We start from the raw sequence: 25,847 nt of genomic DNA on the forward strand, positions 1-25,847 counted from the left end.
GTCGTATTGCTTATTTTGCAATTTTTAATTATTGACTATTTTATTTTTTCTTTCCTGTAAAGCACCTTGAATTGCTGTTTGCACGAATGGTTCTATACAAATAAATTTGCCTTGCCTTGCCTTGCAACAAAAAAATAGACTAAACTAAACTATACTAAAAATCTGTGAAACTTGTGACTTGGAAGAATGAGGAGTGGCTTGACCATATACAAAGTAAGAGGGCCCGACAGAGAGGTTTTCATTGGTGTGTGTCACAAAGCAAGGGAAACATGGTTTCAGAATAGAGGAGCAAGTAATTTAAAACAGAGGCCTATGGAAATGTCATCTCTCAGAAGGCAGGGTATCTCGGGATTTCTCTGCCTTTGAGAGAGGTGAAGGCCAAATGATTAGAGATGGTTAAACGTTGAGAGATCAAGGAAGTGAGGGTTATGGGGACTGGCATGATCATATTGAATGGTAGGGCAGGCTTGGCGAGTTCAATGGCCTACCCATGCTCCTATTTTCCTGCGTTCTTGAGTGAGATACATTCACAATTGCTCTCGAGGTTGTCCCTGTCGTCCACATTTGATCATACAAATGCAGAACTCTAAGACGTAGAGGCATGCAGTGTGGAAACAGACCTAGTGTGTAAGAAAGAACTGCAGATGCTAGTTTAAATCAATGGTAGACACAAAATGCTGGAGTAGCTCAGCGGGTGAGGCAGCAACTCTGGAGAGAAGGAATGGGCGATGTTTCGGGTCGAGATCCTTCTTCAGACAGCATATAATCCTCAACATTTTCGCAACCTCCAACGGGATCCCACTACTGACCACATCTTCCCGTCTCCACCCCTTTCTGCTTTCCGCACAGACCATTCCCTCTGAAACTCCCTGGTCGGTCAACTCGTCCCTTCCCACCCAAACCACCCCCTCCCCAGGTACTTTCACCTGCAAACGCAGGAGATGCAACACGTGTCCCTTTACCTCCCCCCTCGACTCCATCCAAGGACCCAAACAGTCTTTCCAGGTGAGGCAGAGGTTCACTTGGTCCTCCTCCAACCTCATCGACAGTATCCACTGTTCCAGGTGTCAACTTCTCTACAACGGCTCGCTGACCGTTTCACTGAACACCTCCGCTCAGTCCACCTTAACCTACCTGATGTCCCGGTGGCTCAGCACTTCAACTCCCTCTCCCATTCCCAATCTGACCTTTCTGCCCTGGGACTCCTCCATTGTCAGAGTGAGGCCCATCGCAAATTGGAGGAACAGCACCTCATATTTCGTGTGGGTAGTTTACACCCCAGGGGTATGAACATTGACTTCTCTAACTTCAGATAGCCCTTGCTATCTCTCTCCATTCCCTTCCCAGTTCTCCCATTAGTCTAACTATCTACGCCTACGTTCTATCTTTGTCCCACCCCCTCCCCTGACATCAGTCTGAAGAAGGGTCTCGACCTGAAACTTCACCCATTCCTTTTCTCCAGAAATGCTGCCTCACCCGCTGAGTTACTCCAGCATTTTGTGTCTACCTTCGGTGGAAACAGACCTTTTGGCCCAACTCATCCATGCAAGCCAAGATACCCTACCTAAACTAGTCCCATTTGTCTGCGTTGGTTCATATCCCTCTAAATCTTTAGAGAAGTGTAGAAACAAGGAACTACAGATGCTGATTAACAAATAAAGACACACGGTGCTGGAGTAACTCAGCGGGTCAGGCAACATCTCTGAAGGACATGGATAGGTGACGTATCCTATCCATGTACCTGTGCAAATGTCTTTTAAAAACTGTTATAGTACCTGTCTCAACTACCTCCTCTGGCAGCTCATTCCATATACCCACCACCACTGTGTGAAAGAGTTGCCCCTCGGGTTCCTATTAAATGTTCTCCCTCTCACCTTTAACCTCTGGTTCTTGATGCCCCTACCCTGAGGAAAAGATTTCACACTATCTATTCTCATGATTTTATAAAATCTATAAGATCTTATAAGATCACCACAGCCTACTGTGGACCAAGGAGTAAAGTCCTAGCCTACCCAACCTTTCCCTCAAGTCCTGGCAACACCCTCGGAAATTTTCTCTGCACTCTTTCCAGCTTAATAACATGCTGTACTGCGCACAAAAGTGAGGGAGCCCTCATAGAACCTCTGTATAAGTGGTTTGAATGATACAATGTCATTGATATGTTGCTTGCCGCTCTCACAATTGTGTTCTATACTGAAAGACAAATCTATAAAGATCTAAATTGACACTTAAAAATTCATACGAAATGTAGTTGTCAAAATGATTAGATTTTACTGTAGAGATAGAGCGCGGAAACAGCCCATTGAGTTCACACAGACCAGCAATCACCCTGTACACTAAGACTATCCGACACACTAGATATAATTTACAACTTTGCCGAAGCCAATTAACCTACAAACCTGTATGTCTGGAGTTCAAAATGAATTCATTTTATGCCATGCCCAAAATGGCACAAAGTACTGGAATCACATAGCGGGTCAGGCAGTATCTCTGAAGAACACGATGGATAGATGATGTTTCGGATCAGGACCCTTATTAAGACTCATGCCATGCCCAGTTGTCTGGTTGTGTACTGTCATTTGAATCAGTCATAATTTGTGCCTTATGCCATATGAAAAATTTAATTTCCAAAATATAAAGGGCAGCACAGTGGCGCAGTGGTAGAGTTGCTGCCTTACAGTGCCAGAAGCCAGGGTTCAATTCTGACTACGGGTGTTGTTTGTACGGAGTTTGTACGTTCTCCCTGTGACCGCGTGGGTTTTCTCTGGTTTCCTCCCACACTCCAAAGATGTAAAGGTTTGTAGGTTAATTGGCTTCTGTAAAATGTAACTAGTCCCTAGTGTGTAGGATAATGCCAGTGTATGGGGTGATCGCTGGTCGGCGCAGACACGGTGGGCTGAAGGGCCTGTTTCCACACTGTATCTCTAAAGTCTAAAGTCATGATCAGTCTTGATTCTGATTCTACAATGCAAATTATATGGAAGGATTAATTGGTGGAAATGAACATTTTCCAGGGCCAGAACAGTGGCACAAACGAGATATCCCTCTCAAAGAAAAGGCGTGTGTCACAATGTCAACTTCCCTGTATGATTTGATGACCAAATCTTAAGAGAGATCAAGTGTCACCAGCAGTCTTTACATGGAATTGCAACAAGCTGAGTGTTGTTAATTGCCAGTCAGATCATCAAAACAAGGCAAGGCAGTTCTCAACTTGCTCCAAAGCATCTTTGAAATATATTTTAGGTGTCAGAGATGTAATAAAGTTCCATTCCCCACCCACGAAAATCCCTCCCCTTTGTATAAAAACACTCAAGTATCAATGTCAAAGGTAAAAAATAATTATTTCAGTTTAACTTCAGAGAGATGAATATAGAATGAGAGTGTGTTATTCAACACCTTGTCTGCTATTGATAGTCCAATCATACACGCTGCATTTTTCAATTTTAGATAACACCCTACCCATTCTTATTCTTCTTTTACCCTCCTCCCTACAGTCCCCTCCTCTTTCTTGACCCGGGTGCGTACCCATTTTCCCACTATGCCACAATAATATGACCAGCAGTGAAATAAGTTCATATCATAGGAGCAGAATTAGGCCATTCAGCCCATCGAGTCTCCTCCATCATTCAATCATGGCTGATCTATCTTTCCCTCTCAACCCCATTCTCCCCATAACCCTGGACACCCGTACTAATCAAGAATCTGTCAATCTCCGCTTTAAAAATACCCATTGAATTAGCATCTGCGGCAATGAATTCCACTGAGTCATCACCCTCTGACTAAAGAAATCCCTCCTCATCTCCATTCTTAAGGTACAAAATTGATAAATCCACTGTTTTACATTATAACAAAAACATAATGCAATTTTATTATTTTCTGGGTTGCACTGAAATTGTTCCTAAATTTAACATGTTTGTTTTCTCCTCCCTCTACCATAGTCTCTTCTTAGTGGAGATCATGCTGTACCATTACCAAGTCAAGGGGGAAAGTTGCTGTCTTGCTCCAAGTGTGGTCGGGTTAACAACACTAACGCTCGATTCTGTGACTGGTGTGGAGCCAAGGTAGGCAAAAGCTTGCAATGCAGACTGTTCAGCAGTTGGACCACACAGGCATAAAACAGTGCCCCAAAGCTTGCTGAATGTATTGAACATAGAACAGTACATGAACAGCCTCTTCATCCGGCAATGTCTGTGCCAAACAATGCTAAGATAAACTAATTTCCTCTGTCTGCACATGACCCATATCCCTCCTTTCCCTGCATATCCAGGTGTTTATCTGAACGCCTTTAAAACACTACTATTGTATCTGCCTCACCACCACCAATGGCAGTGTGTTCCAGGCACCTAACACCCTCTATGTTAAAAAAAGACTTGCCCCGCAAATAGAACATTGAAGAGTACAGCATAGGAGCAGGCCTTCAGCCCCCAATGGCTGTGCTGAACATGAGGCCAAAACCAACTTTTATGTGCCTGCACATAATTCATATCCCTCCATTCCCTGCATATCCATTTGCCTATCCAAAAGTCTTCTAAATGCCATTATCGCATCTGCCTTCACCACCATCCCTGGCAGTGCGTTCCAGGCCCCCCCGATTCTCCTGTAAAAAAACTTGCCCCGCACACAACCTTTATACTTTGTCTATTATACGATGAGTCTGAAGAAGGGTCTCGACGCAAAATGTCATCCATTCCTTCTCTCCAGAGATGCTGCCTGTCCTGCTGAGTTAGCTGGGGGGCAGTGTTAGCTGTGAGGAGGATGCTAGGAGACTGCAAGGTGACTTGGATAGGCTGGGTGAGTGGGCAAATGTTTGGCAGATGCAGTATAATGTGGATAAATGTGAGGTTATCCATTTTGGTGGCAAAAACAGGAAAGCAGACTATTATCTAAATGGTGGCCGACTAGGAAAAGGGGAGATGCAGCGAGACCTGGGTGTCATGGTACACCAGTCATTGAAAGTGGGCATGCAGGTGCAGCAGGCAGTGAAGAAAGCGAATGGTATGTTAGCTTTCATAGCAAAAGGATTTGAGTATAGGAGCAGGGAGGTTCTACTGCAGTTGTACAGGGTCTTGGTGAGACCACACCTGGAGTATTGCGTACAGTTTTGATCTCCAAATCTGAGGAAGGACATTATTGCCATAGAGGGAGTGCAGAGAAGGTTCACCAGACTGATTCCTGGGATGTCAGGACTGTCTTATGAAGAAAGACTGGATAGACTTGGTTTATACTCTCTAGAATTTAGGAGATTGAGAGGGGATCTTATAGAAACTTACAAAATTCTTAAGGGGTTGGACAGGCTAGATGCAGGAAGATTGCTCCCGATGTTGGGGAAGTCCAGGACAAGGGGTCACAGCTTAAGGATAAGGGGGAAATCCTTTAAAACCGAGATGAGAAGAACTTTTTTCACACAGAGAGTGGTGAATCTCTGGAACTCTCTGCCACAGAGGGTAGTCGAGGCCAGTTCATTGGCTATATTTAAGAGGGAGTTAGATGTGGCCCTTGTGGCTAAGGGGATCAGAGGGTATGGAGAGAAGGCAGGTACGGGATACTGAGTTGGATGATCAGCCATGATCATATTGAATGGCGGTGCAGGCTCGAAGGGCCGAATGGCCTACTCCTGCACCTAATTTCTATGTTTCTATGTTTCTATGTTACACCAGCTTTTTGTGTCTGATCTTCAGTTTAACCCAGCTTCTGCAGTTCCTTCCTACACATTTATACTTTGCCTCTCTCACCTAAAAGTCATGCCCTCTAGTATTTAACATTTTCACCCTGGGGAAAAAGTTCTCTCTGTTTACCTTATCTATGCCTCTCATAATTTTATATATTTCTATCATGTCTTCCCAGTGCCTCCGATGTTTCAGAGAAAACAAGAGAAGGGAAAACTAGAATGAGAGTCAAGGCACCTGCTCTTGCATAAGCATAAAGCAATAGGCCATGTTGTGGCATCAACAAAATGGTTCTGGGCTCAGTTGTCTCCATTCCTCCTGATACTACATTCCTTTATCTGGCATCACAACTCTTAAATCAGGCTGTTTCACACCTTCTGCTTTAATCTCTGGGCCTTGTTCTAACCACTTGCCAATCAAAACCACCTTCGCCTGTGTCTACCTATTACCTGTATAGAAAGGAACCGCAGATGCTGGTTTATACCGAAGATAGACACAAAGTGCTGGAGTAACTCAGTGGGTCACGCAGCACCTCCGGAGAAAAAGGATGAGTGGCATTTTGGGTCGGGACCCTTCTTCAGACTCTAGAGAGACTGAAGAAGGGCCAACCTGAAATGTCATCTACCATGCTTTGTCCTACCCGACCCAAAACATAATCTACCCATTGTGGTGCTCCCACACCATGTTCTCCAGAGATGCTGCCTGACCTGCTGAGTTAGTCCAGCAGTTTGTGACCTTTTGTGTAAATCAGCCTCAGAAGTTCCTTGTTTTCTACATGTGGACAGTTCTTGCTGCGAACCCCAGTGCAGATAATAATAATAATAATAACTTTATTTATAAAGCACTTTAAACAACCGCAGTTGCCACAAAGTGCTGTACATGAGAACTCATGGACAAAAAGTTATTACAAACCATTAAAAACCGTAAAACGAAGGACTAAAAAACAGTAAAAATTAAAAGACATTAAAAGCACTAAGAACAGGAGCAATGTCTCAGCCAGTGTCGAAAGCCAGAGAATATAAATGAGTTTTTAGGGAGGATTTGAAGATGGACAGTGAGGGGGCCTGTCTGATGTGCAACGGCAAGGTGTTCCAGAGTGCCGGAGCAGCAACAGAAAAGGCTCTATCCCCTCTGAGCTTCCGCTTAGACCTTGGTACCTCAAGGAGCAGCTGATCAGCTGACCTGAGGCACCGGGCAGGAGCATATAGGTGGAGCAGCTCAGAGAGGTAAGGCGGGGCGAGCCCATTCAACGATTTGAAAACAAATAACAGAATTTTAAAATGAACTCGAAAGTGCACTGGGAGCCAGTGAAGGGAGGCCAAAATTGGCGTAATGTGCTCCCTCTTTCGAATTCCGGTTAAAAGGCGAGCGGCAGCATTTTGAACCAGCTGGAGACGAGCCAATGAAGCTCGTGCGACTCCAGAGTAGAGTGCGTTACAGTAATCCAGCCTAGATGTAATAAAGGCATGGATTACTGTTTCAAAATGCTGCCGCTCGAGGATGGGCTTCACCTTTGCCAGCTTCCTTAGGTGAAAGACTTAACCAAATATTTGTTTATCTAGTTTAAAATCACCGTCCATCCTAAAACCCAGGTTTAAAACTGTTGGCTTTACGGACAATGCCAGTGGACCCAAGTCAACAAAGGGAGGTTCACGGCAGCCATTGGGGCCAAACAAAATCACCTCTGTCTTTTTTTCATTAAGTCCCAGAAAGTTTAAGGCCATCCAGGACTTAATGTCCTCAAGACAAGACAGAAGTGGAATGCATTTGTTGGTCAGATGGTCTGAAATGGCAGTGAAATGGTTGATAATCCATTCTTGATCTCAGTGAGCAATCCTTAAACTGACTAACTCGTTTCCTATTTCATAATCAAGATTATAAATCAGGAGACACAAAGGTCTGCAGATGCTGGAACTCGAGAAAAAGACAAAGTGCTGGAGCATCTGTGGAGGGAATGGACAGGCAACATTTCCTGTTGGGACCCTTCTTAAGACTGATGGAATGCAGGGGAGAAAGCTGGAAAAGAGAGGTGGGGGCAGGACAAAGCCTGGCAAGGGATAGGTGGAGGGTTGATTGGCAGATGGGTGGAGTAAGTGATAAAGGCTGGAGATCAAAGGACACAAAAGGGTGTCAATTAAGGAGGGAAGAGGAGGAGTCTAAAGAAGTTACTGAAGTTGTTGAAATCAATCAATATTGATTCCGGAAGTCTGGAGAAGGGTCCCGAACCTAAATGTCGTCTGTCCATTCCCTCCACAGATGCTGCCTGACCCGCTCAGTTGCTCCAGCACTTTGTGTTTTTCTCGAGATTCCAGTATCTGAGTTTTGCTTATTCAGGACGTTCTTTGATTTTTGATGATAAACTGCGGGAGCATATGAATACATGGAAGGTTTTGCATTGTTTCATTTATTAATAAAGTCTGACTTTTCTCCCAGCCTGGCCCCCCTATGAGTTATCTCAGCTGCTCCAAATGTGGAGCATCTAACCATCCATACGGCCGTTTCTGCTCGTCCTGTGGCCTTTATCTGGAGCCACCGCCACGGGTGGACTCCCGCAACAGCATGCTGTTTGATGCCGGCCATCCTGCCGCCCCGGAAGAGGTAGGTCTCAGTGAGAATGTTTACTTTCCCCTCAAAAGCACCATCAGTAACTCACTCACTCACTCACTCGCATACAGCATCCATACAAATTCACTCCAATCTTCTAGGGTTTCTCTACACTTTAGGATTAATTTAGTGGAAACAGGCCCTTCGGCCCACCGAGTCCACGCCGACCAGCAATCGTCCCGTACACTAGCTCTATCCTACACACTAGGGACAATTTTGCCAAAGCCAATTAATCGACAAACACAACCTCTTTGGAGTGTGGGCGGAGACCTGAGCACCCAGAGAAAACCATGTGGTCACAGGAAGAAGTTACAAACTATACATCTCATAAGTTCATAGGTTATAGGAACAGAATTAGGCCATTTGGCCCATCAAGTCTACTCCACCATTCAATCATGGCTGATCTATCTTTCCCTCTCAAACCCATTCTCCTGCCTTCTCCCCACTAATTAAGAATCTGTCAATCTCCGCCATAAAAATATCTATTCAGTGGGCTTCCATTCATTCTGTGGCAATGAATTCCAGAGATTCCCCACCTTCTGACTAAAGAAGGTGGTCTCTGGCTCTGTAAGGCAGCAACTCTACTGCTATACCACTGTTGCTCTTGACTCTGTGGGAAGTGAGTGTTAAATTTTCCTCCGGACAGCGGGAAGAAATGGTGCATGCCAAATAATGTTGCTCTATACTTTTGCTAATTAGCTGTCCATCACAGACCAGACCCCCCCCCCCCCCCCCCACCCCACCCCACCACTGACTGCTTCTACACTTCACGCTGCCTTGGAAAAGCAGCCAACGTAATCACAGACTTGTCATTCCCTCTTCTCCCCAATCCTGCCCGCAAAAGGTGCAGAAGCTTGAAAGCGGCACCACCAGACTCATGAATAGCTTCTTCCTGGTTTCTGAACAGTCCTTCCATAATCTTCCATCCTACTCATTGTAAACGTTGGACATTTTGTGTGGAACTGTTATGCTCCAAAGTGGAGAACTATATTGTTCACTGTGGTATTTTTCTCTTTTGTGCTTGTGTTTAGCTTGATTGTGTTCAAGGTTTTTCACCTCGGTACACGTGACAATAATAATAAACCTAAAAACCTAATGATCGAAGCTCAGAGGAAGGTGACAGTGTTCTGACACACTTGCGGGCAGAAGGTTAACTCCAGCAGGTAGTTCTATTCTCTCAGAAGGACTAAAATATAATCATATAGCATGGAATCATGTGCTTCGGCCCAAATCGTCCATGCCAACTGAGGTGCCCATCTAAGCTAGTCCAATTAGAGGGCCCATATCCCTCTAAAGATTAAACCTTTCCTATCCAAATGCCTATCCAAGTGTCTTTTAAATATTTCTATAGTACCTGCCACAACTACTTCCTCCAGCAGCTCAGTTCATTTAACCACCATCCCCTGTGTGAAAAGGTTGTCCCTTAGGTTCCTATTACATCTTTCCCCTCTCACCTTAAACCTACGCCCTCTGTTTCTTGATTCCCTTACCCTGGGTAAAAGACTCTGTACATTCACCCTATAATTCCAAATGTTCTTAAAATAGATCTTGGTTTCTAAAAACAATGAATCTTTTAATTTTCATCATGTATTTTACGTTGTGACATTAAACAGATTTTAAATGTTTGCCTAACATTAACGGGCAAAGTCTAGCATTAATTGCCTATTTAAAAGATAGACTTTGAGATGGGGCAGATAGGGGAGTGGAGCTGATGCAATGGTAGTGATTATAGTTGGGCTGCTAATTCTTTGGGATTATAGTTGGAGGCGCCCCCTGAGGAACGAGGGTGAAGAGGGCCAGGAGTGGAGAGGGACATCGGATCGGAGGATGACTGATACGGAGGCTATGGCTGCAACGGGTCTTTGTGGCAGCTGCAGCTGGGACTATAAAATTAAGCTAAAATGGCGCCTCTTGCATATGCACACAGTGGGCTGTTCTCTACTGATTTACGTACTGGGATAGTCTTGCTGAGATGTATTGAAAAAAATTATTTCACTGTACCTGGCACACGTGACAACAAAGAAGCCGCCACCACCACCACCATTGCAGTTTAACCACAAGTTCATAAGTTCTAGGAGCAGAATTAGGCCATTCACCCGATCAAGTCTACTCCGCCATTCAATTACGGCTAATCTATCTGTCCCTTTCAACCCCATTCTCCTGCCTTCTCCCCATAACCCCTGACACCCTTACTAATCCTGTCAATCTTCGCCTTAAAAATACCCAATGACTTGGCCTCCACAGCCTTCTGTGGCAATGAATTCCACAGATTCACCACCCTCTGGCCAAAGAAATTCCTCCTCATCTCCTTTTTAAAGCTACGTCCTTTTATTCTGAGGCTATCACCTTTGCTACTAGACTCTCTCACTAGTGGAAACATCCTCTCCACATTCACTCCATCCAGGCCATTCACTGTTCAGTAAGTTTCAATGAGGTCCCCCCTCCCCCCCTCATCCCTCTCAACTCCAGCGAGTAGAGGCCCAATGCTGTCAAACACTTATCATACTGTATGTTAACCCACTCATTCCTGTGATCATTCTTGTAAGGCAGCGTGTGTTTGCCCAGGGTGAACTTAACTGCTGCAAGGTTATTGTGCAAGCTTTAACCTCTGTTATTCCAGTGGATTGTTTGCCAACTATCAGCCACGCCAATATGCTGCATTTTTACAGTATTTCAGTGGGCTGTGAGCTGAAATTTCACTTCAGGGATCTGAATGCAAATGGACAACTTTGTTGTGATTGCACTGTAAATTTGTCACTTTTAGCAGTTTAAAAACTGAACACTGCTGACCTTGTTAATTTTTCTGCCATGCAGACCATTGATCTTCGTGATTCTGCAACCTGGCAACCTTTGACCATCCCGCTGCCAGGGTTCAGGCTGCCAGAGAAGGAGGATCAAGGGACCCAAACTGTGGGTCTGTTTTACCCATCGTGCAAGATGATGCAGAAGAAGGAGATGGAGATCACGTCTCATCGTGGAAAGCAGCAGAGGACGAGCAATCACCGTCCCCTCCTCACAGCGGTCAGCCCAGGCAGAGGTCAGTGACATCGCTCGCCTGCCTAAAGTCCACCCATCTATTTCTGTGCTCGTGACTGCCCTGTGCAGCTCCACCCATTTCCCAATCAAAGCCACCTCACCTATAATAAGAACGATAGACATGAAATGCTGTAGTAACACAGCGGGCCAGACAGCGTCTCTGAAGAAAAAGGATGGGTGACGTTTTGTGTTTGGGACCCTTCTTCAGACCATCCATCTATCACTTGCCAGGCTTTATCCCACCCACTTTATCCCATCCCACTCTCTTTTTCAGCTTTTTCCCCTCCCCACACTCCATCAGTCTGAGGAAGAAACGTTGTTTGCCCATTCCCTCCACAGATGATGTCTGACCTGCTGAGTTCCTCCAGCACTTTGTGTTTCACTCGGATTGTATTGGTATTGGATTATTATTGTCATGTGTACTGAGATGCAGTGAAAAGCTTTTATTTGTGCACTACCCAGTCAAATTGGATCTCTACTTACTTTATGAGAATGGTATGCGCTGGTGCACCATAATGGCACCTCCTAGTTTAGTGACACAGTGTGGAAACAAGCCTTTCGGCCCATTGAGTCCGCGTCAACCATTGATCACTCATTCACAAACTGGAGCACCCGGAGTAAAATCACTCGGTCGCTGGCAAAATGGAAAGAATTTTGGTAGATTCCTGATTTTGGCACAGGCTTTCTTTCTAATAATAGACATATGATTGGGGCAGCTCACCCGTAGTAAATGATGTGTTAGGAATGCAAATCAGCTTTCAAGGACTGCATGGAAACGCATTCATTATTAAGATGTAGGTGGCATGAATTAGTCACACATAACTTTAAGGGCCTGTCCCACTTGGGCGACATTTTCGGCGACAGCCTGAAAAGAGATTGTCGCGGCATGGTCGGGGCGTGACGCATGTGGTGACGCGCGGTGTCTCCTTGCTGCCCCTGGATTTTGGAATGTTCAAAATCTTCGGGCAACATCTGGGTGTCTCATCATGTCGTGTGCCCTTTCACACCCTGACGTATACTGTCCTGCGGGTAACGCCCAGTTAGAGTTACGGTTAGGGCTGGGGCTAGGGTTAGGGTTGGGTTAGGGTTAGAGTTAGCGTTAGGGCTAGGGTCAGGGTTAGGGTTTCCTCCCGCATTCCAAAGGCGCACAGGTTTGTAGGTTGATAGGCTTGGTATAGGTACAAATTGTCCCTAGCATGTGTGGGATAGTGCGCGGCGGATCGCTAGTCGGTGCGGACTCGGTGGGCCGAAAGGCACTGTATCTCTGAACTAAATGTGACACAGGGCCCCCAGGGGTTGGACTCAAACCCCCAATGTTTTGCCTGCTCCTCCTGGGAACTAAACTGTTGGTCACGAGTTGTCCCAGAGGCAGATCTCTCTTCCAATGGTCTCTCCAAACCCCCAGAGGCTGCGAGCTTTTCAACTGGGTAGAGGCAATGTTGTCAATGTACCAGTGCCACCCACCTGCTCTGGCCACTGAGTCTAAACACCCATTTTGAAGCAAGGCGAGGGGGCGGGGGGGGGGGGGCTTATATCAGTGGATATAAAATATCCACTGATGGCATCCGCAGCCTTCTGTGGCAAAGAATTCCACAGATTCACCACCCTCTGACTAAAGAAACATGGTGATGTTAGATACGATGGAGGCATTTAAGATGCTTTTAGACAACCACATTGATATGCAGGGAATGGAGGGATATGGATCACGTGCAGGCAGAGTTGTTTAACTTGGGGCGGCATGATGGTGCAGCGGTAGAGCTGCTGCTTCAGCGCCAGAGACCAGGGTTCAATCCTGACTACGGGTGCTGTCTGTACGGAGTTTGTACGTTCTCTCTGTGACCACGTCGTGTGGTGCTCCAGTTTCTTCCCACACTCCAAAGAAATACAGATTTCTTGGTTGTGTAGGAAGGAACTGCAGATACTGGTTTACACCAAAGATTTACTCAAAATGCTGGAGTAACTCACGGGACAGGCACATCTAAATTTTCACCGGTATGAATATTGATTTCTCTAACTTCAAGTAGCCCATGCTTTCCCTCTCTCTCCATCCGTCCTATTTCTCCAACCAATCTGATTGTGCCCCTGATTTAATTTTATCGCTGTATGCTTCGTTGTCACCTTCTCCGAGCTAACAATGATCTATTCTACGTTTTCCATGAGTCTCATCCCTTTTTTAAGTCTAATTTTCTCTCCTTACACTTCCTTATATCTGTGTCTCCCTCTCTCCTAACCCTCAGTCTGCAGAATGGTCTCGACCAGAAACATCACCCATTCCTTCTATCCAGAGATGCTGCCTGTCCCGCTGTGTTACTCCAGTATTTTGTGTCTATCCAGGTTTGTAGGTTAATTGGCTTTGGTAAAGATTGTAAATTGTCCCTAGTGTGTAGGATAGTGCTGGTGTACGGGGTGATCACTGGTCAACGCAACAGGCCTATTCCTGTGCTGTACTGTTCTTTGTTCAGTGTTTACAAAAGGTGTGTATAATCAGGAACTTACTCCCTGAAGAAGATATGGGGCTGGGGATGAGGTGAAACCTGCAGTGCAGTGCTCAGCCACAATTTGACAAACTGCTGGAGCAGCATAGTTGTCTCGCTACCTACGTACAGTGACTAGGGCAGAGCCGTCGATGAGAATAACTAACTGCAGCACAAACGGTGGCCGATTGCATATTTACTCACTGCGGTGGAGCTGCATAGTAACTGTGTGGGGATCAGAACGCAATCTCCCGTAATCCCACCTGCTTGGTTACACTGTTTTGGAAATGGTTTGGAATTTGAAGTTGGCCCGGATCCAGCTTCTGACAAGCAGAACTTTGCTTTGATTTGCTGAGCTAGCTAAGTCAATAGGTTTTCAAATGCTAGTGTTATTTCCACTGTGATTTAGATGTGAACCTGCACCTAGCTGGGATGGATTAAGTCACCTGTGATATGCTGTTGTTTCCTTTTACAACCATGTTTTTCACATTGAAACACATTAAAATAATCTTTCCAAGCAGTTATCCAGTCAGTTGGAAGGAATGTAAACCTGTTGTGTCTCTACCCTGCCCTCACTACCTGCTGGTGCTTGTGAGACACAGGCCGGTACACCGGCTGAGTCAGGGGAAGGTGGGGCTGTTTGTTTAGTCACTGTTTTAATACTGTTCCTCTCCTGCCAGTGGTTTTGAGAAGTAATTCAACTCTGCCATGTTTTGTTCATAGAACATAGAAGAGTACAGCACGGGAACAGGCCTTTCGGCCCACCTTCTCTGTGTCGAACATGATGCCAAGTTAAACTAATCTCTTCTGTCTGCACATAATCCATACCCCTCTGTTCCCTGCATATCCATATGCCTAGCCAAAAGTCCCTTAAATGCCACAATCATATCTATATGTTTTGCAGAACATAGATCAGTACAGCACAAGAACAGTCCCTTCAGCTCACAATGTCTGTGCCGAACATGATGCCAAGACCATCTTATCTACCTGCAAATAATCCATATCTCTCCAGTCCCTGCACATCCATTCACCTATCCAAAAGTATCTAGGCTGCAGAGCTGTTTTAAAACAGACACCTGCTCCCCGCCCCACCTACTGCATCTTGTATCAAAATGTATTTTTAATATATCTCTTCTTGGTTCATTACATATGGCACTACTGAAAATTATCCACGTTAAACATTAACATAGCCTGCTCGCTATCTCACTGTAAGTGACCAATGTATATTTGCTCTCTTTTTCTCAAGTATATTAAAATAATTAAAATTTAGGAAAAGGGGAGGTGCAACAAAACCTGGGTGTGCTTGTACATCAGTCACTGAAAGTAAGCATGCAGTGAAGACATCTAATGGCATGTTCTTAAAGGATTGGACAGGTTGGATGCAGAATTTTTTTCCCCGATATTGGGGGAGTCCAGAACCAGGGGCCACAGTTTAAGAATAAGAAGTAGGTCATTTAGGACTGAGATGAGGAAAAAGGTTTTCACCCAGAGAGTTGTGAATCTGGAATTCTCTGCCACAGAAGGCAGTGGAAGCCAGTTCACTGGATGTTTTCAAGAGAGAGTTATATTTAGTTCTTAGGGCTAAAGGAATCAAGGGATATGGGGGAAAAAGCAGGAATGGGGTACTGATTCTAGATAGTCAGCCAGGATCATATTGAATGGCGATGCTGTCTCAAAGGGTCAAATGGCCTACTCCTGCACCTATTTCTATGTTTCTATCAGATGTGCTGGGCAAGTTTTTTTCACAGAGAGTGGTGAGTGCCTGGAACTTGCTGGCTGGGGTGGTGGTGGAGGCAGATATGATAGTGGAGTTTAAGAAACTTTCAGATAGGCACAAACACCGTACAGACAGTACCCATAATCAGGATCGAACCCGGGTCTCTGGCGCTGTACGGCAGTAACTCTACCACTGCGCCATGTTGTTTTAACGAAGTCTAGATATTCCTGTTTAGGTATTTTTATAATTATAATAATAACTAATTTCCAGACTTCCTAGTTACATTGAAGACCCAAGTGTGCAATGATTTCTCACCCTTCCTTTCACATTGCAGGATATTGGAGGCTGCAGGTAGACCACATCTGTGCACACCTGCACACTTATGCACACAACAACACTGAATTTCGAGCTCTTATTGGTGAACCTCAAATGGGAAAAGTAAGTACACTAAATCTCTGGGGCCATTGAAGAAAAGTATTTTCAAGAGGTTGAGAGTTAATTGTCAAGTGTACCGGCAACAGAACACTGAGCCAGTGAGGTACAGTATTACCGAGCCACAGCTAATATCTGCATTGAATAAAAGAGGCACACTGTGCCAGAGTAACTCAGCAGGTCAGGCAGCATCTCTGGAGAACATGGATAGTGATGTTTTGGATCTTCAGACTGATTGTGGTAGGGGTTAGGGGGAACACCAGAAGAGAGGTGGGGGCGGGGCAAAGCCTGGCGAGTGATAGGTGGACAAAATATATAAGAAGGATCTTCAGATGCTGGTTTACACCGAAGATAGACACAAAATGCTGGAGCAGGTCAGGCAGCATCTCTGGAAAAAACGAATAGGTGATGATACAAGTAAGGGAGGGCTTCTTAATAGGTATATGTTGAGACAAAGACCAGAAATGAAAAGGTAGACGTGTGAGATGAGAATAGAAGAGGTACAAATTGTGAAGGCAGAGGAAGAAATATAGGTGAAGGGAGGGTGAAGAGGGGAAATGGGTGTAAATCCAGGTTGGGACTGAGAAGGAGGGGGGTGGATGATTCAGGTGTTGATTACCTGAAACTGGTGAATCTTCATCTTCATCTTCAGTGCATCTTCATATGGATAATGGTTTCGCTGACAAAACTATTAAATAGGTTTAACAACCATTTTCTTTGTGTTTTTGGCAGATCATATCGACCACGGTTCACGAAGATGGATACGAGCTCAGTCTCCGTCTGAACTTTGTTCTTGCAGGAGATAAGGTGTGCTCTGGCTGATGACAATTATTTCAATAGAATGAATTCTCTGGAACGTCAGAGGTGTGGAGACACTTAATAGAAGTATATAAAATTATGAGAGGCGTAGATAGGGTAGACAGTCAGAATCTTTTTCCTAGGGTGGAAATATCAAAGACTAGAGGCCATAGGTTTAAGGTGAGAGGGGCAAAGTTTAAAAGAGATGTGCGGGGCAAGATTTTGTTTACACAGAGGGTGGTGTGTGCCTGTAACCGCTGCTGGGGATGTTGGTGGAGGCCAATACGATAGCCGTGTTTAAGAAGCTTTTAGATAGGTACATGGAAGTGCAGGGAATAGAGGTGGATGGATTATATACAGGTAGTAGAGATTAGTTTAACTTGGCATCATGTTCGGCACAAACATTGTGGGCTGAAAGGCATGTTTCTGTGCAGTACTGTTCTATGTTCTTAATGTTGATATACTAATTTAGAAAAGTCTTCTTCTTCTTGCGTATGGCGTGCACAGCCTAAAGTTGTAGACCAACTTGTTCTATTTGATCTTATTTGATTGTGCACACTAGGTTGATTGCATTCATCGAAACAGGGCGGACCACGTGAAGGTTGCAATATATTTAGAAAAGTTAAAGTTAAAAACCAATGGGAAAAGTGTAGTTGGGCATCTTGGTCGACATGGAGAAGTTCATGTTCCAGGAGCAGAATTAGGCCATTCGGCCCATCAAGTTTACACCGCCATTCAATCATGGATGATCTACCTTGTGTTCTCAACCCCATTCTTCGCCTTCTCCCCAGAACTCCTGACACCCGTACTAATTAAAGTTGGGCCTGTTTCCGTGTTGTGTAACTCTATAAAAAGGTGCTGAAAAGCCCTGTGGACCTGGAGGAGAAATGGTCATTATTGCCCCTCTTCCTTGGCGAGATCTGAAACTCATTGGCTCTGTTGGAAGATCCCTTCCCTTGCATGAAGCCTGACTGTTACTCACATTATGTGTGCACTGGATGTCACTGGAACTGCAAGTTAACTCCTGCCTTGGGAAATACTGACCACAGCGATGAGATGTTTTCAAGATCAGATACAAGGTGTATTTGAAACCCTGTCAAACAGTGTGGAAACAGGCCCTTCGGCCTAACTTGCCCATGCCAACCAAGTTGCCCCATCTACGCTAGTCCCACCTGCCTGCATTCAGCCTATATACCTCTAACATCTCTTATCCATGTACATGTCCAAGTGTTTTTTAAATGCTGTTCTAGTACCTGCATCAACTACCTCCTCTGGCAGCTCATTCCATATACCCACCACCTTTTGTATATAAAAGTATATCCCATTCCTATTAAATATTTTCCTGCTCACCTTAAACCTATGTCCTCTGGTTCTTGATTCCCTACTCAGAGTACATGCACAGAGTATTTTACCCAATCTATTTCTCTCATGATTTTATACATCTCTATAAGATCACCCCTCAACCTCCTGCACTCCCTACCTGGTCCATACGTGATGTAGTAGTTAGTGAACCATCAGTCCATGGGAGCTTCTTGTAAAGAGGTCTTGTCGTGCCCCGCCACTCCATGCATTTTGTTTTCTTCCCCAACAGAACGTAGTAAGTGGAAACTCGGCGAAGGTTGCCCAGTGTAATTACCTGAGCAGTGTGACTGAAGGGCGAGACCTGCTCTACAGCAGTCTGACCAGTCTGGGTAAGTGGTTGGGTGGCTGAAGGGGTTAAATGCAAGCCGGTGGTATTTACAGGGTCAGCCTCTTACCCCACTAAACTTCCATGCTACACAGTGCATTCAGAAAGTATTCAGACCCCTTCACTTTTTCCACATTTTGTTACGTTACAGCCTTATTTTTCTTTTTTCTTTATCATCAATCTACACACAAAACCCCAGAATGAAGAAGCGAAAACAGGTATTTAGAAATTTTTGCAAAGTAGTTAAAAATAAATAACTGAAATATCACATTTACATAAGTATTCAGACCCTGTGCTATGACACTGAAAATTGAGCTTTGGTTCATCCTGTTTCCAATGATTATCCTTGAGATGTTTTCCAACTTTATTGGAGTCCACCAGTGGTAAATTAAATTGATTGGACATGATTTGGAAAGGCACACACCTGTCTATATAAGGTCCCGCAGTTGACAGTGCATGTCAGAGCAAAAACCAAGCCATGAAGATGTAGGAATTGTCCGCAGACCTCCGAGACAGGATTGTGTTGAGACACAGATCTGGAGAAGGGTATAAAACAAGTTTTGCAACATTGCAGGTCCCGAAGAGCACAGTGGCCTCTGTCATTCCTAGATGGAAGAACTTTGGAACCACCAGGACTCTTCATAGAGGTGGATGCCCGGCCAAGCTGAGCAATCGGGGGAGAAGGGCCTTGGTCAGGGAGGTGACCAAGAACCCGATGGTCACTCTGACAGAGCTCCAGAGTTCCTCTGTGGAGATGGGAGAATCTTCCAGAAGGACAACTATATCTGCAGCACTCCACCAATCAGGCCTTTATGGTAGAGTGGCCAGACAGAAGCCACTCCTCAGTAAAAGGCATGAGAAACCAAGTTTGAACTCTTTGGCCTGAATGCCAAGCGTCATATCTGGAGGAAACCGGGCACCGCTCATCACCTGGCCAATACCATACCTACGGTGAAGCGTGGTGGCGGCATCATGCTGTGGGGATGTTTTTCAGTGGCAGGAACTGGGACTGTCGAGATCGAGGTTCAAGGGAAAAATGAACAGAGCAAAGTTCCGAGAGATCATTGATGAAAACCTGCTCCAGAGCGTTCTGGACCTCAGACTGGGGCGGAGGTTCACCTTCCAACAGGACAACGACCCTAAGCACACAGCCAAGACAACGCAGGAGTGGCTTCATGACAAGTCTGTGAATGTCCTTGAGTGGCCCAGCCAGAGCCCAGACTTTAACCCGGTCGAACATCTCTGGAGGGACCTGAAAATAGCTGTGCATCGACGCTCCCCATCCAACCTGACAGAGCTTGAGAGGATCTGCAGAGAAGAATGGGAGAAATTACCCAAATACAGGTGTGCCAAGCTTGTAGCGTCATACCCAAGAAGACTTGAGGCTGTAATCGCTGCCAAAGGTACCTCAACAAAGTACTGAGTAAAGTGTCTGCATACTTATGTAAATGTAATATTTCAGTTATTTTTAATTACTTTGCAAAGATTTCTAAACACCTATTTTCACTTTATTATTATGGGGTATTGTGTGTAGATTGATGATTGGAATTTTTTTTTAAATCCATTTTAGAATAAGGCTGTGACGTAACAAAATGTGAAGGGGTCTGAATACTTTCTGAATACACTGTATAATCCATCTAATGTCACTTTGTAAGTATTTTGCTATGAAAGGCATCAGAGGGGTTTGGTTGCCTGGATAATGATATGTGAACAGCTTTAGATAGACACAAAGGCATGGTGGCGCAATGGTGGAGTTGCTGCCGCACTGCGCCAGAGACCTGGGTTCGATCTTGACTACGGGTGCTCTCTGTACAGAGTTTGTATGTTCTTCCTGTGACCGCATGGGTTTCCTCTGGATGTTCTGGTTTCCTTCCACATCCCAAAAACGTACAGGTTTTTAGTATAATTGGCTTTGGTAATAAAAAATGTGAATGGTTCCAAGTGTGTAGGATAGTGTTAGTGTACGGGGATTGCTGGTTGATGCGCCGATGGACCTGTTTCTGCGCTGTATCTCTCAACTAAAATGCTGGAGTAACTCAGCAGGTCAGGCAACATCTCTGGAGAAAAATAGGTGACGTTTTGGGTCGGAACCCTTCTTCAGACTGAAAAATAGATGAAGGGGTGGAAAGTGGAGGTGCGAAAAGACCAGAGTAAAACAGGGCAAGCAACAGGTGACCCTTGTACCCCTCTCATTAATACATCCTCCCCAGCCAACAATGGACCATTATGGTCTCCACCCTCCCTGGTTATATGTTGCCGGCACTGTTTTGTTCTGGCCTTTTATTGCCTCCGGATTCCCCTCCTCCCCTCCACCTCTTATCTTTTAGTTCGATGAATGGTTCCAACCTGAAACGTCACCTATTCATGTTCTCCAGAGATGCTGCCTGACCTGCCGAATTACTCCAGCATTTTGTGTCTATCTTCGGTATAAACCAGATGAACAACTTTAGTTCCACCTCAACCAGTTGAGGAAACACTCCCTCGTTCTTAGAACTGAACCACATGAGTTTCTCAACTATAGACCCACCAATATGTGGACCAACAGAACATAGTCCTGGAGGAACTCAGTGGGTCAGACAACATCTGTGGAGAGAATGGACAGACGACATTTCAGGTCGGAACCCTTCTTCGAACTGATGAGGAAACCATGTTTACTGAAGAAAGAAGACAACTCGTTTGTCCTAAAGTTGATTTATTACAGAAATATCAATCAGAAGAAGGGTTCTGACACAAAACGTCATCTATCCATTCTCTCCACCGATGCTGCCTGCCGCCCTGAGTTTCAATAGCACTTTGTATTTTGCTCACGATTCCAACATTTGCAATTCCTTTTGTCTCCGTTATCCAATTATTTAGTCAGTAGCTGTCGGCTCTTTGCCTTTGCTCTATCCTAAAGTTTGCTCTATCCTGAATAGATTTCTAACTGTGGTTCAAAACTGATTAATTACTGAGTTGTATCTGTTTTCCTTTGTCCTGGTTTTGCAATTGAATTTAAAGTTCCCAATTGAAGCATGTGTCTGGTTGTTACACAGCAGGGATAGGCTTTGCATCCAGAAAGGAGTTTGGAATGTGAATCAAGTGAAAACTGAACCATCTTCCGCAGTTTTGACAAAAACAGGCACTCGAGTAAATACTGTATCAATACATGGGATTTTTAATCACTGCCAAAGAGCTGTCTGTTCAACGGGTGAGGTTTATGCCATCTTCCTTAGTGTGACGTTCCTGTGTCCAGGTAGTGACCAGCAGTCGGGCAGAGGGAGCGCCGGCAAGAAGCCAAAACGATCACGGAGGAAAAAAGAAGGGTTGAAGAAGGAGCACAGCCTGCCTGTTGGTATCTTTCGTATTGACCATTAAGGATTGTTCAATACTGATGTTTCAAATGCACCTGGTACTATTTGCCCATTCCTTTTACTTTTCTTTATTCCACTCCTGTGCTGTGTAATATGCACAGTGAAAATGTTGCCCTTTGTGAAAATGTTGCCCTTTGGCATCTATCTTAAATCTCTCCCCTCTCACCTTGAGCCTGCGCCCTCTAGTTTTAGAATCCTCTACCCTGGGAAAAAGATTCACTTTATCCATGCCCCTCATGATCTTGTACACCTCAATAAGGTCACCCCTCAGCCTCCTAGGCTCCAGAAAGTCCAAGAATACCCAACCTCTCCCTAAAACGTACGACAAAGACTGGCCACAAACCAGGGCAGGCCATCCAGCTTACCCCATCCCAATATATTTGTTTCTGAATCATTCTTCATATTCCAGTTACCCCTTTTGACCGTAAAAATGTGCTGGTTCAGATCATTTCCAACTTGAGTTGGAGAAGAGGTCAGATCTGTCAGAGTTGTAGAGCTGTAGATGCATGCAGACACAGTCAGCTCAGCTGATACATTTTTCATTGCGGTGGTGAATCATGAAGTTGTACAGTACAGAAACAGGCCCTTCGGCCCAACATGTCCATGCCAAGCAAGGTGCCCAATCTAAATCAGTCTTGTTTAGCCCATATCCATCTAAAGCTTTCCTCTCCTTGTACCTGTCCAAATGTATTTTAAATGCTGTTAATATACCTGCCTCAACCACATCCTCTGGCTTCACAAGTAATCCAGACCAGAGCATCTGAAAATGTTTCCTTTTTATGTACTATTGGACTATTATAGCACTCAGCCAGCTTCACTGTCTGCACTCTGTATCTTCCCCTTTGTTCTCCCTATTGTACTTGAGTTTGACTTGATTATAGATGTCTTTAGTATTATCTGATCTGTTTGAATAGCATACAGAACAAAGTTTTTCACTGTGTCTTGATACACATGGCAATAATAAACCTAAATCACTTCTCCAATACATGCATCTAATCCCAGTTCAAACTCATATTCCTTCACTACTGATCCAGGTGTCTGAATTATTTAAAAAATGAACACAAAGTGCTGGAGTAAATGAGCAGGTCAGGCAGCATCTGATGTTTCAGATCAAGATCCTACTTCAGTTGGAGAAAGTGTTCTGACCAGTAACGTCGCCTATCCTTTGCTCCAGAGATGCTGCCTGACCTGCTGAGCTACTCCAGCATTCTGTGTCCTTCTGTATAAACCAGCATCTATAGCTCCTTGTTGTAAGTGTCTGGATTATAATTTGGACTCTGTCCTATTCTGCTGAAGGGTCCTTGACGTGAAACTGATTCTGTTTCTGTCCATGCTTCTGCTGCTTGACCTGCAGAGTGCTGCCAGTGTTCTGTTCTTGCTCTGAGTTGAGGCGTTCATCATCTCCGCTTATCACACCTGCGCTCAGAATGTGCCGCAGCCTAAATGCACTGCTTGCTGCCAACGCATTGTTGCAATTTCCTTCCCCGCAGTCAGAAGACCAGCAGCTGTTGAAAGAATTGGGGCCGACTAGTTTGGGAAGAATCTCGGAAATACAGCAGTTACTTGATGAAGTAAGTTACCAGTTCCAGTATCATTTGGAGAAACATGGGTTGTAGTTGGAGAAACTTGGGTTGTTGTTGGAGAAACATGGGTTGTTGTTGGAGAAACTTGGGTTGTAGTTGGGCATCTTAGGTTGTTCCTTCTGGAACCTTGGAGGTTGAGGGGAGATCTGACAGAAACATATAAAATTAGGAAAGACATAGAGTCAGAACCTTTTTCTCAGGGTGGTAATGTCAAAGACTGGAGGGCGTGGGTTTAAGATGAAAGTTGCGAAGTTCAAAGATGTGCGGGGCAGGTCTACAGACTGTGTCTTTGGTTACACTAGACCAGCTTTGCTTTGTTATGGTTACCTAGTTCTTAATTTATTGTATGTTTTATTATATATTATCTGTACATTACTGCTTTTGTGGGCCTTTTATGCTGCAGCTAGTAAGGATTTCATTGTTCTGTTGCCAGCACATATGACAATTTAACACTTTTGACTCTTGACACTGCCAACCTGTGCTGTCTGTTCCAGGGAGCAGATCCAAACTGTAGAAATAGTGAGGATCGGCCAGCCCTAACGGTGGCTGTCCTGAACCTGCACCACGAAGTGCTGCCAATTCTGGTACAGAAGGGGGCAGATATTAACCAGCAGTCGGGCCGGTAAGTCTCAGTTTGTGCCGGGCTGTGTTTCAAAAGGGGTGGAGTTGTTTGTTTTGTGTTTGTGACCTTGGACAGTGAGAAAAGAGACATCCACCAAGAAAGGACAAGCTGTTGGCAATGTGCTGGTCCGTAACACTTGCTGTAATGGCTCACACTTGTTTATTCAAGACATCCGTGCACTTCACTGGAATAAAACAAAGCTCCAGCATTTGAAGAAGGGTCCCAACCCAAAACATCACCTATCCATTGGAGAATTGCCATTTGGGGGACAAGCAGCAGCAGCTTGGCAGGCTCCACTTCTAGGCCTGGGTCCACTGGGTCCTCCGAGCGTGTGCCGCTTCAGCAGCTACCCCCTGCAGGCCAGGTCTTACATTCGGCCACGTTCTGCTGGGTGTTGCTTCATCAGGATACTCTGCGTTGTTGACATGTTTTAATGATAGTCTCTGATTTGGTCTCAGATGAAAGTTTAATTGCCCCTCAGTATAAATACTAATCTAATACATTTTGACATGCGTTTTCTTCATCTATAGCATGAACAATACTGCTCTTCATGAGGCTGCAGAAATGGGAGCACAGGGAGTGAAGTGTGCAGCTGTTCTACTTGGGTAGGTGCTCATTTATATCATCTCTAGTAAATACATGCTAAGGGCAGACCATGGCAGTGGGAACAATAGGATCTCCCCTTCACTGACACAATAGGCCACAGGCTTCTGGTGTTGTTGAATTCTATGGCAGTATCCAGGTGTAAAACTGCCCCAGCAATTATTTAGGCAAATGTGCACCTTGTTACACGCGATTGCTCCAGGCATGTTGGCTTTAATTGAGGCAACAAAGCCGTTGTCCTTGGTACCTACCCCTGGAGAAAATGTGAGAGTGAAAATGTCAGGCAGAATCACTGCCCAGAGAGAGGGGGAGGGGGGGGGGGGGGGGGGGGGGGGGTTGATGCAGTGTTAGAAACTGGTCAGTCCAATCTCAAATGTACAGCCATTTCGAACTAACAGATTTTTTTAAATTCCTAACAGCTGTAATGCAAATATAAAGAAGAAAAATGATAAAGGTTTAACAGCGTACGACTTGGCTGTAAAGACGGGCAGTGACCAACTAACGTCGTTGTTTACTGCCAAGATGGGACAGGGCATGTTGGACAAACTTGCCAAGACCAAGCGCGTCAGCCTGGACATTTTCTAACGCCTTCCTACAGATGTAACAATTCAGCAGCCAGGGCTGGAGAGGCTTTAATCTGCAATGGCCCAGAAAGCTTCACTTATAAAGGCAAGCTCCTGCTCACTGATGGCAGCTGTGGGTCCCACAGGCTGTCGTGGCAAACTCTGTTCTTTTCTATTGTGTGACTAGCTGTCCGTGTAGATCTGGTTGACAACAAAATCTTTGGTTCCCAGTTTTAATCATGTAATGACGTGTTTTTTGGCAAGTTCTCTTGAGAAAAATCTGAATGTAAATCCAAGGAATTTTATACTTTTTTATAGAACTCTTTTTCCAGCAACTTGTAATGTAATTCACAAAAAAGGCAAATTACTATGATGTGGTGCTGATCCATATCGATTCAAAAAACATATTAACTTTGTTTAAGTGTTTTCCAAAATAAATAAAAATATAAGAGTGAGTTCGAGTGATGATCAACCCAACTCCTGACAAGATGGCAAAGAGAGGCTTCTACATTACCCAGAAACACACTGTCAACAACAAGGCCAGGTGGACAGACAAATGTGCAGCAGAGATGTGATCCTTCCAAAGTTTCCTGACCAAACTTTATATTCTTGATTCCTGCACCGTGGGCATTCACCCTTATCTATTCTCCTCATAATTTAATCGACTCTATAAAACCACTCCTCAGCTTTCTGCGATCCAAGAATGGTGCAG

General features: G+C 44.8%; 1 protein-coding gene across 2 annotated transcripts in view; it reads left to right on the forward strand.

Annotated features, from left to right (window-relative positions):
- The window catches only part of dzank1 (double zinc ribbon and ankyrin repeat domains 1), a 46,120-nt gene extending 20,526 nt beyond the window's left edge, over nt 1-25,594 (forward strand). The window contains exons 11-21 of one of the 2 annotated variants that reach the window (XM_033025738.1): nt 3,939-4,061; nt 8,100-8,264; nt 11,085-11,307; nt 15,832-15,935; nt 16,662-16,736; nt 18,319-18,418; nt 21,647-21,741; nt 23,255-23,335; nt 23,842-23,969; nt 24,500-24,574; nt 24,992-25,594. In XM_033025738.1, coding sequence (XP_032881629.1) covers nt 3,939-4,061; nt 8,100-8,264; nt 11,085-11,307; nt 15,832-15,935; nt 16,662-16,736; nt 18,319-18,418; nt 21,647-21,741; nt 23,255-23,335; nt 23,842-23,969; nt 24,500-24,574; nt 24,992-25,157 — 1,335 coding nt within the window. In that variant the 3' untranslated portion in view covers nt 25,158-25,594. Of the gene's footprint in view, nt 1-3,938; nt 4,062-8,099; nt 8,265-11,084; nt 11,308-15,831; nt 15,936-16,661; nt 16,737-18,318; nt 18,419-21,646; nt 21,742-23,251; nt 23,336-23,841; nt 23,970-24,499; nt 24,575-24,991 lie in introns of both variants that reach the window. The other variant, XM_033025739.1, reaches the window with a different exon arrangement.
- The last annotated feature ends 253 nt before the right edge of the window (nt 25,595-25,847 follow it).

The sequence above is a fragment of the Amblyraja radiata genome, chromosome 8 (assembly GCF_010909765.2).
Source record: "Amblyraja radiata isolate CabotCenter1 chromosome 8, sAmbRad1.1.pri, whole genome shotgun sequence".
In the NCBI taxonomy this organism is placed as follows: domain Eukaryota; kingdom Metazoa; phylum Chordata; class Chondrichthyes; order Rajiformes; family Rajidae; genus Amblyraja; species Amblyraja radiata.